At 48.1% G+C, this 17,508-nt stretch overlaps 1 protein-coding gene across 1 annotated transcript; it reads left to right on the top strand.

Annotated features, from left to right (window-relative positions):
* The first annotated feature begins 349 nt into the window (after window positions 1-349).
* LOC135830561 (uncharacterized) lies at window positions 350-1,495 on the top strand. Its single transcript, XM_065342802.1, has one exon. It carries the CDS (start codon window positions 350-352, stop codon window positions 1,493-1,495), a length of 1,146 nt encoding a protein of 381 aa, XP_065198874.1.
* The last annotated feature ends 16,013 nt before the right edge of the window (window positions 1,496-17,508 follow it).

Genomic DNA, 17,508 nt, shown 5'->3' with positions numbered 1-17,508 from the left:
TAGCTGTATGGTGTAGACCAGGCTGAATAGTGACGGTCAATTCTTCAGCCTCGCAAGCTGTTGAATGGTGTAATCCCAGCACAAGTTGCTATGGCTTCTGCCGTAGCATTGCTATCATCGCCTCCGGCGATGGGCGTCAAAGGTCAAAGGTGTTTGTATGTGTGTATGTGTGTGCGCGTGCATGTATGTGTGTGTGCGCGTACATGTATGTGTGTGCGTGTGTGTGTGTTTGTATGTGCGTGTGTGTTCGCATGCGTGCATATGTGTGTGTGTGTGTGTGTGTGTGTGTGTGTGTGTGTGTGTGTGTGTGTGTGTGTGTGTGTGTGAGGAACTGTTGAGCTTTCTATCCATGTTCAACTCTCGACTCTGTAATACGTACTTCAAGAAAAAGGACATTCATAAAGTTACGTGCCAGCACCCACGTTCACAGCACTGGCACTGTATTGATTATGTGATCACCCGGCAGCGGGATTTTCAGCGCTGTACAGATTGCCGTGTGTACCGGTCTGCTGAGTGTGGGACCGATCACAAACTTGTTGGGCTAACGCTGTCACTTGTTTGCCGCCGGCGTTTCTACCCGCCAAAGAGCAAGGCCCCTGATCGCCGTCGCTTTGATGTATCCCAACTCGGACCTGCTGACCCAACTGCATCAGAGGATGATGATTTAGTAAGGCAAGCAACTGTGGCGGAGTGGTACCATACCTCATCCGACTGTCTGCAAGACGCTGCACCAGGGACCTCAGTTCAGGATCAATGGAGTTCACTACGGGACGCCACAGTTAAAGCAGCTACCTCTGTCCTAGGCAAGAGTCGCCGTCGTCAGCCAGATTGGTTCTCAGCCAGTTCCGCCACTCTCGAGCCTCTCCTTGCACATCGTAACACTCTATTCCAGAAATCTTTAGCAGATCCATCACCTCTGGTCCGGCAAGAGTTTGTCCGCGCGCGCTCAGCTGCAAGGGATGCTGTACGCAGTGCTAAGGAGGACTGGTTCCGTAAGACTGCGTCTGATGCCGAATCTAGGAAGTTTGGGTGTAAGGCTGTGTGGAACAGCATCCGGGATCTACAGACTGCCCGGCGCGGATTGATTCCCACTAAGTCGTGCCTGATCAAACAGACTGATGGCTCACCATGCTCGTCCGTTGAGGCACAGCAGAACCGCTGGTCTGAACATTTCGAAAAGCTGCTGAACCTTCCAAGCGGCTTTGTCCGATCTGAAATTGACATGGTCCAGCAGCGCAACATCATGGAACACCTGGCCACCCCACCCACTGCTGAAGAGGCCCAGCGCTGCCTTCGCTATCTTACGAACGGGAAAGCTGCTGGAAGCTCCGGCATTCTACCGGAAATGGTCAAATACAACTGCGACCTATTCTATGCCAATCTGTTTAAGCTCATTACCGCGGTTTGGGAGGAGGGCGTAGTACCGCAAGATTGGGTGAATGCTGAGATAATACCGATACCCAAGAAGGGTGACCTCACTAGCTGCGACAACTGACGTGGCATCGCACTCCTCGACGTCATTGGCAAGCTGTTCGGACGCCTGCTGCAAAACCGATTGCAGAAAGTCGCCGAAAGTGTGCTGCCTGACTCACAGTGTGGTTTCCGGAAAGGTCGCTCCTGCACGGACATGACGTTTGTTGTTCGCCAGGTTGTGGAGAAGTGTCACGAGCACCAATCCAAGGGATTCCTGGTGTTTGTCGATTTGAGGAAGGCATGCGATTCTGTTCCGCGTGCTGCACTGTGGATTGTCCTGCTGAAGCTGGGAGTCCCGGAGCAACTGGTCAGCCTTCTGAAGTCTTTTCACGACAACATGACAGCCACGATCATCGTTAATGGTTCCCCCACTGAAGGCTTCCCAGTGTGCAACGGATTGCGCCAAGGGTGTACAATGGCACCAGTCCTTTTCAACTTGTTTGCTGGTGCAGTGATGGAACGTTGGTGCGCACGCGTCCAAGAGCGTGGAGTGTCTGGTTTTCCACTCCGTACCTGTGCCGATGGTCAGCTTTTCAAGAGATCTAAGCGTGGTAATGATATGGTCATCACAGATGGTGAGTTTGCTGATGATGCAGCCTTGTTTGCACCCAGCCACTCGGATGCTCAGCGTATGCTTGAGATATTTGCGGAGGTCAGTGGAGCATTCGGGCTGTCTCTCAACATGGCAAAGACAGTGTTCATGGCTGTTGGGCATCAGATCAACGACAGTGACCGTACCCCGCTAAGCGTACAAGGCAACGCCATCCAGCATGTCAGCCAGTTCACATATCTCGGCTCAGTGGTAACACCAGACGGACGATGCCACACCGATGTGTCCAACCGCATAGCTGCTGCATCTAAGGCCTTAGGCAGCCTCTACTCGTCAGTTTTTCGGAACACTTCACTAACATCCAAGACGAAACAACACACGTACACATGCTGTGTGTTGTCGGTGCTGTTGTACGGGGCTGAGAACTGGACACTGTTGCGTGCCGACATACGTCGCCTTGAACAATTCCACAACCGCTGCGTTCGTGTCATTCTCGGCATCTCGCGTTCCAAACAGTGGGAGGACCACCTGTCATCTGCCTCGCTGCATAGAGTGTGCGCTACAGAGCCAGTTGCTGACATGGTTGCCCGTCGACAGTTGCAGTGGCTTGGCCACATTGCCAGGATGGACGACCACCGGCTTCCAAAGGCAGTGTTGTTCTCGTGGCTCCATACTCCACGCCCTGCTTATGGCCCCAGGCGTCGATGACGTGATGTGGTACGCGATGACCTCAAGGCGTTCGGTCTATACACCGGTTGGTACGACCTCGCAGCTGAACGTGGCGAGTGGATCCAGTCCATCTCGGATGCTATTGTTGCACGGCGCTTACGCCTTGAAACGACAGCCAAGTCAGTGTGTTGTGCGATCTGTGAGCGACTCTTCGCCAGTGAAAGCGGACTTCGGCGGCACAAATGCAGGGAAGAGCGACTGAAGCCGATCCATGAACAGGCCGGTGCTGTGTTGTGCGAAACGTGCCATCGTTGGTTTGCTAGCCGAGGTGGATTTGCTGTGCACAGCTGCTCTCCCAGTCTTGGTGACGCTCCAGTTCCAGAGATTGTTGCACCTCGCCCACCTGATTGCAGCCAATGTCATTACCACTGCCACACCTGTGACCGCTGTTTCCGGAGCAAAGCTGGGCACCGCTGGCACAACTGCAACTCCAACCGCAGAACATGCAGCTCTGGCTCCGAGCGCCGCACCATCCCATGCCCGACCTGCTCTCGGAAGTTCACACGTCTCCAGTACCTGGCTCAACACAAATGCAAGAAGTAACTCTGCCCTCCTTGCCTCTTTGAGGCACTGCATCACCTTTAGGTGGCAGTTTCAAGGTTTCAAGGTGTGTGTGTGTGTGTGTGTGTGTGTGTGTGTGTGTGTGTGTGTGTGAGTGAGTGAGTTTGTGTGTGTGTATGCACATGCATGTACCCCTGTGTGTACACACGTTCAGGTATGTCGGTGCAGTCACTCCAACACTTGGCAGTATTGTGGTAGGACAAGTTCAGGAATTTGTTTTATTAAAGCCTTGTTCCTACTCGTACCGCATTTTCAGGAGTATAAGCCGTACTTTGAACAGTCAAAATTCACCCCCAAAGAAGGAGAGGGTGCGGCTTATACTCGTACGATCAAATTAACGGTGATAAATAGAATAAATGTCTAGTAAAGAAAAAAGAACCGAGAAACTACAAGTTGCACTATAATATCCACTAACACCACCAGTTACTAAACAATCAGCTCATGCGATAACATTGCACGACAGTGACCGAATAGATGCCTGTATTTCGTGGCAAAAGAGGGGGGGGGGGGGTTGCGGCTTATACTCCGAAAAATACGGGTATATGCGATTATGGTGTCCCTATGCTATCTTGAGCAGGCTTCTTCCTGCCTCTGCTTCACTGCTCGTCTCCATATTGCAATTATTGTCACAACGCCTGCGGGACAGCAGCATTACACCGATTACCAGGACGTCACCGGCGAGGAAGAGGAGAACCTGACTGTGTTTGGCGGCGCCCTGGAGCTCGAGTGCATGACCCCCAGTGACCGCACTAGCGGCTTCAGCGGAGATAATGATGACTTGCAGGAAACCGGCACGGCCGCTGAAGCCGAGAGCAGTTCTGGCAACAGCGTGGCGACCTGTTGACGTGATGCGAAGGGAACAGGTGATCTTCCCGGCGTGAATACAAACAGGAATAGTATATTATCATACGTTGGGTATCTTTGTCTGGGTACCATGACATCACTGGACATTATCATGACACACATGGACACACCGTATCTGCCAACCGTTGCAAACCCGAGATCGGGACATTGCCATACCTAGGCATGCCATACCTAGGCATGCCATATCTCCATACCTAGGCATGCCATAGTTAGGAATGCTATACCTAGGCATTCTATACCTAGGCATGCCATACCTAGGCATGCCATACCTAGGCATGCCATACCTCCATACCTAGGCATACCATACCTAGGCATACCATACCTAGGCATACCATACCTAAGTATGGCATGCCTAGGTATGGTATGCCTAGGTATGGAGATATGGCATACCTAGGTATGGCATGAACATATATACCAATGTACATGTACATGTAGCTGTGAAGCGTGTGACACATGCACGTTTAGGTGCCTAGTACCACCCTGGATACCGGGACGGTTGCGGCCATATCGGGGAGGGTAGCAGGTGTGTATAACCATGGTATACACGTACTGGTACATACAGTAAAACCTGGTGTAAGCGACCTCTGTGTTTAGCGACCACCTGCATGCTCTTAACAACCGTTTTCTCTTGCACGGACAGTTTTACCCAGACTCTGTGGGACCTGGTTCTAAAGACCACCTCGCTTTAATGACCGCTTTTGCTTGCACCGTGGCCATGGGGTGGTCGCTTAAACCAGGTTTTACTGTATGACACCTTGCTGAGTCTGTGCATATTGATGAAATCATCTAAGAGAAGATAATAGTCGTAAAATGGCAATGGATAAGCTCAATTGTGCACTCATAACTACAGCATTTAAAAATAAAATAAAGAGTCAAGTTCCATAACGTTTTCTCGTGACTTTCATCTGTTGAACGCCAGTGGAATTTGATCCGTGGACTGGATCAGTGGAATTGATGAAATCACTGGATATTATAGGACTGTTCCTGTCCTTCAGCCAGAGGCTATGTCTGTGTTGGGTTGCTCAGGGCATGCTCAGGACCACGGCTGCGGAGTAAAGCTGTGCATGTTCGTGCATTCATTGGAGTGAGGGTTTCTTAGGCTGTTGGAACAGGGCTGTAGCACTAGGATTTCAGTAGGTGAGCAAATAATGGGGTACTGGACCAGGAGTGCTATAAATAAAGTATGAGTGACGGAGACATCATAGACTTTTTTTTTTTTTTTTTTTACTAAGTACACAACCTACTCGTCAGAAGGGGAGAAGACAACAGAGTATACAATGACAAAACAGCAGGGAGAGTAGGGGCTGCAAAGCAAGCCTGTGCAGACTGATTACTTCACCAGAAGGGGACATTATTGACGAAAATTCCCGTCTTTCAAGAATTGGGTAGGTCAACCCTATTTTTTATTTATTTTATTTTATTTAAATAATCTACGTGGAGATAAAAGTTTAATAATAGCTATGAAAAGTATGAATGCCGCAGACATCACCACGCAATATGACAATTTGGTCAAGGTTTGGTTTTGTGTGTTTCCAAAATCGATCGATTTTCACGCTCCGATCATCAGTGGAAATACGGAACTAAGGAGATCAAGGGAAAAACAAAGGTTAAAAATCCAAAGACGTGTGACACATGACGGGTAACTTGTGGTAAGTATTACAAAAAGTGAGAACTAAAAATAAAGCGTAAGTGTGACAAACGGGCATGAACAGTGCAGAAACAACTCATGAGCACGGGGTGCAAACTCACGAAAATAACCTAAATGCTAAAACATGTTCTTTTTGCTTACACAATTCGGGCTTATGCGTACGAATACAAACAGCTTCAAGGACCTTCAACTGCTGAACATAACGGGCACGACACAGTACAGAGAAGTGGGAATCATCATACACACTCAAACAATCGGGACGAGATAACAAATGCAAGTACACAGCTGACTTCTTACGAATTTCACCCTCATCAGCTCCATCACCTTCCCTGCCACCTGACTCCTCCTCGGCCGTTTTTTCACCATCACCACCAGGCGTCTCATCGTCATCCGCCTCGTCGTCATCCGCTGCCTCGTCATCACCCGCCTCGTCGTCATCTGTATCCTCGCCGTCATTTACCCGTCATGTGTCACACGTCTTTAGATTTTTAACCTTTGTTTTTCCCTTGATCTCCTTAGTTCCGTATTTCCACTGATGATCGGAGCGTGAAAATCGATTTTGGAAACACACAAAACCAAACCTTGAACAAATTGTCATGTTGCGTGGTGATGTCTGCGGCATTCATACTTTTTATTTTATTTTTTTATTTTTTATTTTTTTTCTGGCCGGCTTAGGTTGATCGGAACTGTAGATTATGGTCGACCGGTGCACTGAAGTTAATCCTCCATCAGGCCACTATGCTATCAGAGCAGTGTTCTAAAGACAAATTCTTCATGGCATGCACAATCAAAGGATACTTGAAGCATTGCCAACCTAGTACGATATAGCCCATGCCCCAACTCATGCTTATGATCACACACTTCTTTTCATGCTCTTGTGTTTTTGGCACACTGGCTGAAAGCCCGCTGTATGGCAACAGATCGTGGTGCAACAGCGAACAAGATCTCTTAAAACTTGTTTTTCAAGAATTTCAGTCAGGTGCACAGTTCACCGTATTGTTTTATTATTATTTTATTATTATCTATTAGGCTGTGTTTACATGAGAAATTTCAACCCGGGTCGAGTTCAGCCCGGGTTGAAAGTCTGTACAATTGACAAAAGAGGTGAGCGTTTACATGAAGACAGTTGACCCGGGTCAAATACTGATATGCCGCCAAAAGTCCACTTCTACAGTCCTGTATGGTCACGTGAATCCGTTCGCGCGAAATTTGCATCTGCAGTGCCGTTCAAACCTGGCGCGAGATACGCACAGAAGTACGTTTGTACGATTTTCTGGATCCGGGTTGATTTCAACCCTCCCCTTAGGCTGTGTTTACATGAGAAATTTCAACCCGGGTCGAGTTCAGCCCGGGTTGAAAGTCTGTACGATAGACAAAAGAGGTGAGCGTTTACATGAAGACAGTTGACCCGGGTCAAATACTGATATGCCGCCAAAAGTCCACTTCTACAGTCCTGCATGGTCACGTGAAACCGTTCGCGTGAAATTTGCATCTGCAGTGCTGTTCAAACCTGGCGCGAGATACGCACAGAAGTACGTTTGTACGATTTTCTTGACCCGGGTTGGTTTCAACCCTCCCCTTGGGGGGAGGGTTGAAATCAACCCGGGTCAAGCGCAATGCGTCATGTAAACGCGCAATTAATTTTATGCACATGGCGGGTTGAAATCTGACCCGGGTCGAACTCAACCCGGGTTGAAACGCCTCATGTAAACACCGCCTAAAGCGGGATTCACAGAAGCTTTTTTGCGATGCGACACGCGATGCGACGCGATCTGCGACGGACGCGTGCGATGCGAACTCGCGAAATACCATTCACAGAAGAAGTCAGCGATGCAACAAATTTTTGCAAAGTCTTGCTGATTTGAGTACGTCACCATGATATTTGCGCGGTTTGGTACAACCTGTACAAATTTATAGGCAACTCTTGCACCTTTGTACAACTTTGCTGTAGAAAAGGTCAAAATCGTACGCCAAATCGCTTGTCGCATCGCATCGCATCGCAAAAGTTGAGCCAAGCTCAACTTCTGCGATGGCCCAGTTGCGGCAGTTGCGTGGGGTGCGACATGGCTGCGATTGGGGGTTTTCCCGGTTTCGCGCCTGTCGCATCGCGTGTCGCATCGCAAAAAAGCTTCTGTGAATCCCGCTTAAGAATCAACTCGTAAAAACTCCAAGTCACTAGACATCCTTAGCAAAAGTACGATAACGCTAACTTTTACGGTACTCACTCCCAGCCGTGACAAAAGACGTTATCGGATAACGGAAAAACGTTACAGAGCTCAAAATAACGGGCCGACGTTCGTTATGGAAATTCTGCAAAAAATGCAAAAACTCGCATTGTTTTGTAACTGGCGGGAGATAAAAAGCACGTCGTGCAGATCGAGATGAGATCGAGAGTCGAGATTGCTTCCTCTTGTGACATTTAGCTTTTTTGGCGAGTTTTGCCTTTCAGTTGACAATTTCTGCGTCCTCTGCTTCGTGCCTTTCTCCCTCTATCCCATCCGGGAAACAAAGGACCAGTTCCACGGCACTCCTGAGGAAGAAATTCATCGGCCTCTCCCAGACGTACTGGAGCTGGAGAACCCTTACAGTCTTCGGTGCTGCGTTTAGGAAAGGGTTTCCAAGGACCTGGGAACAGCGAAAACTCATTTTCGCCGTGCTTTTGCTATTCCAGAGTAAAAGACCTCGCCAAGGTATTCTTTCGGAACGACAGCAAACTAATCCCTGGTTCAAAATTTTGAATTTCCCGCATCTGTTTCCACGAAAATTCATATCGCCATGGTTGTCACGACTACTTCGTCTCAACTATAACGTACTTTGTGCTAAGGGAAAAGTCAGCTTGAACGATCCGAAGTACGGAAAGGTTTGCGTTTACGTTAGCGTTTTTTTAGCTAAGGATATCTAATCTCCCATTGACACAAACCTCGTTTATTCAACATAATCATCCTATCCAATAAAAACAGTTCATAAAAACAGCTTTTTAGGATCGGACCCAGTCCGCATAACCAAGAGAGCTAGCTCTCTTGGCTGCTGTTGGAATATGCAAGAATGGGCCTTCCAAATAAGATATAACAAGGAGCAGTGGCTATAGTTATGAAATGAACACCGGTAACCATGGAGACAGACCACACTCTCATTATAGATACTGGTTATAAATAGACCGAATAAGGAAAATGATCTGATAGCCTATGAAGAGTAAAAGAACCAATGACAACAAATACTCGTCCAGCACACGAGTTGTCATAGCAACACAAATAACAGCTGTCCACTAATTTTGTTGTTGGGTAAATGCTCCGGCCTTGGGTTTATGACCAATAAAAACTAATTATAAAAACCTCGGGGACCTCGGTTTTTATAATAGTTTTTATTGGTCATAAACCCTCGGCCTCCTCATTTATTGTATACAAAACCTGTCAGGGGTGGATGCAAATTTGCGAGCTCCTGAACTTTACTCCTTTTTTCGGTTTCCCGGGGCACTAGGCCCTTGGAACACCAGTAAAATTAGTGATATAATGGCCGGGAAACTCGACCCCAATACGGACATCGCCGTGCTTACTGACGACGAGCTCAAGGAGCTCATCCAGCGACTGGGACTGGAGTTCCCCAGAAAGGCGAACAGGCCAATGCTGATTGCCCTACTGAGAGGATCCAAGGACTCGGCTCCCGTAAGTCATGCTAACCCTGATGTAGCTAGCCTTTGCGCCGCACTCTCCGAACTTACTGGGGTAGTAAGGGAACTGAAATCAGAGCTAAAGACGATGAAAGACGTGAATGTACAGCTGAGAGATTCCGAGAGGGAAATTCAGGCGTTGAAGGACGACGTGCAAAAGCTCCGCCGTGAACTGCATGCTGAACAAGATCACCAATTCCGTTTGACCCACGTCCACGCTGACCCTGGGGCCGGGGATACAACTCATCTCAGAACTAGTACTAGTAGTACCCTCCCCATGCACTTTAGTACGAGTGCCGACGCTACCCCAGACTAGTCATAGCCCAAATTTGCTAGCAATTCTTTGAGCAAAATATCGGATGCGCAAGTTGCCGGCAAGTTTCGAGCAAAATATCGAGTTTTGGTGGGCTTTTCGGAAAATCCAAGGCTTCTTAGGGAGTTTCCCAACACAATCAGTCACCAAGGTTGAAAACGAGCATAAAAGTAGGACAAAACAGACTCGTGGCTACATTTTTGTAGAAAGTTGAGCAGCAGCAGGAGCCCAATCAAAAATTCTGTAGTCATCAGCGACCGTGATTGTAGATTTTTCCTTGAAACTCATTTTAGCTCGAGCAAAATGAAAGCAAAATATCGACAGAGAAAGGAAATGCCGAGCAGAATATCGAAAATCTTGCAGCAAAATTGTGCGGCAAAATGTCGATGTGGGCAGAGCAAATTTGGGCCATGACTACCCCAGACCTGTCACTCACATCACCACGTGCACCTGTACAAACACGAGGCCCAGCTGCACAGCACATTGCAGAAAAATCGTACGCAGACAACCGCAAGGCAGCCACTAAGGCCGCATGCACCTGGCCACGACAAACGTACGCAAAAGCCAAATCACCGTAGAGAGGAGACATCGCGGTACACAGCACCGAAAACACCCAAGAGTGCACCTGGACTCGTAGGACGACCCCGCGTGACGGTGTACTACATTGGAAATGTTGACCCGGACTGCGATGCGGATTCAATAGCTGAACACTGCAAGGCACAAGGCGTATCTGTAGTACAAAGCGTCGTGTACACCTCCGTCCACTTTAGAACAGCCTCTGCTCGTATTACAGTCTTGGTCACGGACGCCAAGAAGGTCGCGGAAGAATCGTTCTGGCCTGATGAAGTTGGCCGTACTGTAAGAGAGTGGCGATTTGGTACAGAGGCCTGGGCTCTCAAACCCGTTAAAGCATAATGGCTCAAACCACTGACCCACTCCCCTTGAACCCGCATGCTCCAGCCTTTACATCATCGTCTCCTCTTCAACCGTCGGCCCCCGTAAGCTGTTCATATACCCACATAAAGGTTGGCCACATAAATATTTGCAGCCTTAGACACAAAACACACATTATTGCTAAGTTAATAGACCAACATGCCCTGGATCTTCTGGCAGTTACTGAAACGTGGCTTGACTCCAGCATCTCGGACAACGAGGTCTCGGTGCCGGGAGCAATTCTTTTCCGTCGTGATCGGTCGTGTGCTGAGGGCTGCTCGTGCTTGTCCTCCTGCAGCCCCTGCAGGAAAGGAGGGGGAATTTGCATGTACGTGAACGACCAAGTTAATGTGACTCCTGTCTTGACCCACTCGCATGCCAGTCTAGAATTGATGTGGCTCAGAACCGGCACAGTCAATGATGGTGTTTTGTTTGGTTGCATATATCGGCCCCCATCCGAGTCAGTGGAGTACTGGACTCGGCTTGCCACAGCCACAGAACAATTGGACAGCGAAAATGTTGTATTACTAGGTGACGTCAATGTAGACTTCCTGCATCAGGCATCCAGCGTTTTCCAACACCTTAAGAACACACTTTTATTCCCGTGCGGGATGGCCAATAAAGTCCAGGACGCAACCAGAATCACTGCCTCGACACGCACGTCGATTGACTGCATACTGACGAACATACACCTCGTCACGTCAGCATCCGTTATAGACTGTGAGTTCTCAGACTATCGCCTGGTCCTCAGTACTGTCCCATTGCCCACAGCGGGCACACGGAACTCCGACACCGATGGTCAGCAACCAAGCAGACAACGAAGAGACTACCGAGGCTTCGACGCAGACCGCTTCTGCGGTATGTTGTTGTCTTCCAATCTTCATCACTTTGCAACCACTGACACTGACCTGATGTTAGACGAATGGGCCGAGAAATTTAATGCTGCACTTGATATTGCAGCGCCTTATGTGCCCAGGAAGCGACCGAAGCGGAATCGGAAGACTTGCCCTTTCATGACCAAGGCTCTCCTTGACTTGATCAGGGAACGCAAATCAGCCTTCAAGAAGTTAAAAGCAGCCAACTTTCGTGACATGGTCATAATGGCGCAGTTCAAGAGATTACGTAGTCAGTCCAACAACTTGTACCGTCATCTTCAGAATCGTTACTTCGCGGATCGGTGCAGGACGTATGAACGGGAACCTCGACAGTTCTGGAAAATATTGAACACGATCACCAAGCGTACGCCACAGAGGCAAACAGTTATTATCCCAGCTGAGAGACTAAACGATTACTTCCACGCTATTGTCACCGATAATCATGCCACCTATGATCTGCCAATGGGTCCGGCTAACTCTACGGACCTCAGGACGTTCGAGGCGGTAACTGTCTCAGAAGTGAAAAGGCTAATCAGTGCCCTCCAGAGCCGCAAAGCTCCTGGCCCGGACGGAATTATGCCTTTTTTGCTAAAGGTATCGAAAGACGTAGTCGCCCTTTCACTTACCATTTTGTACAACACTTCCCTCTCTTCTGGACACTTTCCATCCCGGTTCAAAATTGCCCACATCATCCTGATATTGAAGTCAAAACAAGGCCCCCGTAATTGCCCTTCCAATCACCGCCTGGTGTCTCTAACATCTATTCTCGCCAAACTCCTTGAGCAGCTCGTGTTCTCTCGTCTCCAGGTGTTTTTCCAAGAACGTTGCCCGTTCCATGAAGATCAATTTGGTTTCCGGAAGCACCGGTCGACCGAGCAACTCCTCACGAAGGTAACGAATGATTGGCTGCTAGCCCGCGAAGCGGGTCTGCATACAGCTGTTGTTTGCGTTGACCTGAAGAAGGCGTTTGATACCGTGCAACACCAGCAACTTCTCATCGCAATCGCGGCCGTGGGTATTTCTGGCATAGCCCTGGCTTGGTTGCAGTCATACCTCCGTGGACGGCAGCAGCGCGTGGTTACCTACATGGGAACGTCTCCTCTGGTACCAGTTACTAGTGGCGTACCTCAAGGCACCATTCTGGGCCCTGTGCTCTTCAATTTATATGTGCGGAAGCTGCCGCTCACACCTGATGCTCTTTCCTGCAAGCTGCCGATGTTCGCGGATGACATGACGCTGTATGCCAGTAGAAGGTCGCCAAATGAAGCTGTCGGTGCTGTCAACAAGGTACTTTCAGTGCTTGCTCTAGATCTTGCGGACCTAGGGTTGTCAGTCAACTCTGCCCAAACTGTCGCCATGTTCATTTCCAAACTCCCCCTGCACCTGTCTGTTCCTGTGATACTCAACGATCAGGTATTGACCCGCGTTACCAGCACCCGAATCCTGGGGGTCATCATTGATGACCGCCTAACGTGGTCGCCTCACATTGACTTTGTAATTCGCAAGACATGTGCTAAGGTTGGCGCTCTTCGTCGGTCCTTTCGGCAATTGAGCAGGAAGGCCAGGAGGCAATTTATTGTATCAGTCATTCTACCTGATCTTTTGTACTGTTGTTCGTGTTTTGTAACGAAGCTGTCCGCTAAGGACCGCCAAAGGCTCTCTACTGTGTTCCGCCGTGCTGTGCGAGCTGCCTGTGGTGCTAAGTCACAGGACGACATCACGCCATTATTGACCACATTGGCGATTTATCCATTTGAACACTATATGATTCTCAACTTTGCCCAGTTTATTCATAGAAATCATGTCATCATCTCACTGCCTACCCTTACGGAATTATTTCCACCGATCACAACAGGCCTTAGAACTAGAAGCCACTCTAATGCTTCCATTGCCATATCTAAGCACCGGACAACTGATGGAGTAAATTCTTTTTCTAATCGTGCCGCAATTTTCTTTAATACACTACCTGCCGAGTGGCGCAGACACCACCGTACCTCTACATTTGCAAACCAACTCAGGGATATTTTTAAAGACCCAGTGGCGTTTAAGAAGTATTTTGACCTTCTTTTTGGAATCTGTTGAGTTTCTCGATGATCTTGATAGTTCTTGTACTAAGATTGAAGTTGACTTGGTGTTTGATTACTGTACTGCTTGATGTCTGAATTCCAATTTTTTTCTATTTTTTCTTTTCTTTTCCTTTCCTTTCCACTTATCCCGTTATCGGCTCTCTTAAGAGTTGTGTGTATCACTGTTGACGCATCCGATGGTAAATAAAATAAATACTACTACTAAATACTACTACTACATACAGAGGTTCCGGAGTACGATTTTTCGTGTCAAAATCCTTAGAGGTGCTGCGGATTTTTTATACGTCGTTTTAGAGCACCGAAATGTTCTGCAGTACGGGGAACTTATGTGTTTGCCGTCATTGCCTACGGCATGTTCGATTGGTAAGGATCTGGGTTGGGATCCAGATCTCCGATCCGTTGGATCCTTCAGAGTCAACTGAACACTTTATTTTGGACCTTGACTGTTGCCATGTTTCACTCTACGGAATTACGTATGAAACTAACGTAGGAACTGCAAGTAATTTTCATACGTAAAGATCAGCGCTGTAGGGTTTCGCTCTACGTGATTTCTCCACGATTGCTAAACATGCCTTGTTGATTTGGAGCCGCGCTGGCTGCATGCGCCCACGGGATGCACCACGATCCGAAACCGCGTTTCCATCGTATTTTGCACCGTGGTGTACGGTGTGGGTACCTTGTGATGTCCAGGTCGAGCCACATCTCCAGCCGCTAACAGGTGAGACATTCCGTCACCGCTCCGCCATCTCCCAGGATGGTACCCGCCTGGATGTGGCCGCATCGGGTGTCTGGGGTGGACGTTTCGAACGGGCACTACTGGACATCCGGATGTTCATCCCGTACACCCACTGCAACCGCCACCTGCCGGAAGCATGAGGCCGGGAAAAGGCGGACATACGAAGAACGTGTCCGGGAAGTTGAATACGCATCATTATCTCTCGTTGTGTTACGCGCTTCCGGCGGCTACCGCAAGTCCGCCTCCGCTTTTTTCAAGCGTGTCGCCTCTATGCTCGCCGATAAGAAAAATGAGCCCTTCTCCCCACTTCTTGCCTTTATAAGGTCAAGAGTTTCCTTTTCTCTTGTTCGTGCCTCCATGCCAGCCTCCATGGTCACCGACTCACCGCAGGCCACGGTCTCAAGATGCCCGCCAGAGAGTCTTTGTTTCTGATGCTTCTGTGGTCCTTGTTGCTGCAGAGTGCTTTCGGTAACTATCCGTTGTGTGTTTGGCTACTGTTCTGCTTCATCCCCAGGCGCGTACGCCGGTGCCCTTCAAGGGGGGTTTTCGGGGGACCTCCACCGGGAAATGTTTCAAAAAATGAAGCAAAATCCTTCAGTTTGAGCGAAAAAGGGGGGGGGGGTTCCGGGCACCCAGGAACCCATACGGGGCACGCGCCTGAATTCCCCCTTTTTTCATGATTTGGTATGTTATTATTTTCTCGGATTCCGGTTTTCCACTCTGTTATGTTCGAATCCATAGTCTGTCTGTACATGATCTGTACGCCACACGCTGCTCTGTGTGTACTGCACATTATTCATGCATGCACTGTAGCTTCTCATTGTTCTTTTTACCAGGCGTGGGCCATCCCCTGATTTCATAGGTGCCAAACATGTTACGTTTTTCATTCGTTAAAAAACAACCTTGTATTTCGAGCGGTTTGAACTTTGCCATGGATAAATCCGAAAAATATTTCAAAAAGTCCTACGGAGACCCCAACGTAAGAAACCGCTTTCCAAGGGAAATCCGTAGAGAGATTTACGTATGAAAGTTGCCCTCGCTCCCCGGCGTGTACGACATACGGATTTTCATACGTAATTACGTAGAGCGAAACCTCCCTAATGATGTGGTATACTAGTATCAAGAGTACATAACCCCCCGGGGAGTTATGTACTCTTGATACCTGTAATACAGTCTTCGAAATATATCAATGCCTCAAATGGTTGTTTCAAATGTAAGTGTCGGTTTGCGAGGGAACCGGTGAAGCAAAGAGACCTATTTTGAATTTTCCCATTGTCCGTTGTGTCTGGGGAGTATGACACCTTTCCGTACTGAACAGATCCGGGGGATCTGGAGAGAGTATGGAATACATACACTCACAGCATTGTTCTGAGCTGGCAAATAATGTTGAACCCTGTGTTGCGCTAATTCCCTGGAATGTCATTATCACAACCTGTAGTTAGAATGATTGACGAGCCATAATTATTGTTCGTAGCAGCCCCACAAGGACTGAGAGAACCTACTTGAGATATGAATCAGCTAATGAAGCGCGGACACGTACAATTCAGCTAGTGATTGCCCAGTCTAGATAAGAAAGTAGTCGTTCGGTCACTCCTCTAAATAAACAACTACGCCGTGCTGTATTGACTGCATTGAGTGGAACGTCTGGATTGCAAATCCACGACAAATTGATATTAGAAGAGTAATGCATATCGAATGCAGCGCAGGTATCCCAATTTAATAGTTAGGATACGCGAAACAATGTACTGAAGATCAAATGAAAATACTGGTCCAAATGCCATACACTGGAATAGAAAGGGGTGCCACGCTCGTATGAAAAACCGGTCAAACGCATTTTTGAAAAAAAAGGGAGAGAAGCAGAAACCCAAACAGATAAAATCTCGTGTGGAAAATAGAAAGAGACTTTTACATTAATAACCGTCATCAATAAGACAAGCTGAATCGACATTTGTGTACACGTTAGTCATGCAATGTACAATTGTGGAGACAATGTGCAATAAAACGATGAAAATATGAAGAAATAGTGTAGAGAAAATAAGGATTCAAACAAGTTTTCGTACAACACTCATCAGGAATCGCCGTTGTACTAAAGGACACTGAAAACAAAATCGAACTATTAAAGAAATTCTAAGTTAGAGAAATAACACTAAGAACAAGAGCAGTGAAATTCACAAGTGTGAATTTTAACAATGAAAGCGAGAGCAATAACGAATGCGTGTGCTAACAATAAACTTGCAAATGAAAAATGAAGATTAATTCATTCAAACCACACAAGCATGAATGCAGGTTACCCAGTGAGTAAGACGCACTGACTATAATCGTATGTTTAGCAGAGCAGGCAACTAGATAATATCATATTGCTTTGAATACGTCATCATTGGGGACAATGCACACTGTGTCTTTGAGTAATGCAATGACAAAAAAATTAGAGAAGGCATGCCTTCATGTGACGGGTGCGTGTAGCAACAAGACCAGTCTGCTCATCCTCCACTAGGATACTGGAAAATTATAAGTCCAGTCTCTTGTAGAAGCCCAGTCTATGTAAGCCCGGGGTCCGGACTGGTTGAACAAATATAAGCGCTGGGCTTACAGTGGAGATAATACGGTATCATAAGCCTGTGGCAGACCAGCATCTGGGCTTTGGTACTTCACGAATTTGAAGGGTTTCCCCAGCATCCCTTGGCTCACAGTCTTTCTGTAACCTGCGCTAGGCTGCTTGTTGTCTTGCCCCAAATCTGTCAGTGGGATGCTCTCAGACGCAGGCGAGTGAGCGTCGAGTGATAAAAGGCATCTTCGCCCGCTTGTAGGGGACGGTGTGTAAAGGCTGTTGTCAGCTGCCATGCGGGACACATCTGAAAGAAGAGTTCCACTACGTGTCGCTCGATCCTGGGTGGCCACTGCACTCACCTCTCCTGTAGTTCGGTCCAGTGTTGAAAGCATTGTACCGTGGCTCCCTGACACTTTTTCCAAATTGTCGAGGTTTTCGGAGGCCACGTGCTTAGGTCGGGATGCTGGCTTTCCGCTTTGGGTGTCTGTGGCGCGCTTCGTCGAAGAGAACATTTCTGAAATATG

Source organism: Sycon ciliatum, unplaced genomic scaffold (assembly GCF_964019385.1).
Source record: "Sycon ciliatum unplaced genomic scaffold, ocSycCili1.1 SCAFFOLD_1704, whole genome shotgun sequence".
Classification (NCBI taxonomy): Eukaryota; Metazoa; Porifera; class Calcarea; order Leucosolenida; family Sycettidae; genus Sycon; species Sycon ciliatum.
The sequence above is the reverse complement of the archived record's forward strand: the minus strand, read 5'-3'. Positions and strand labels throughout refer to the sequence as shown.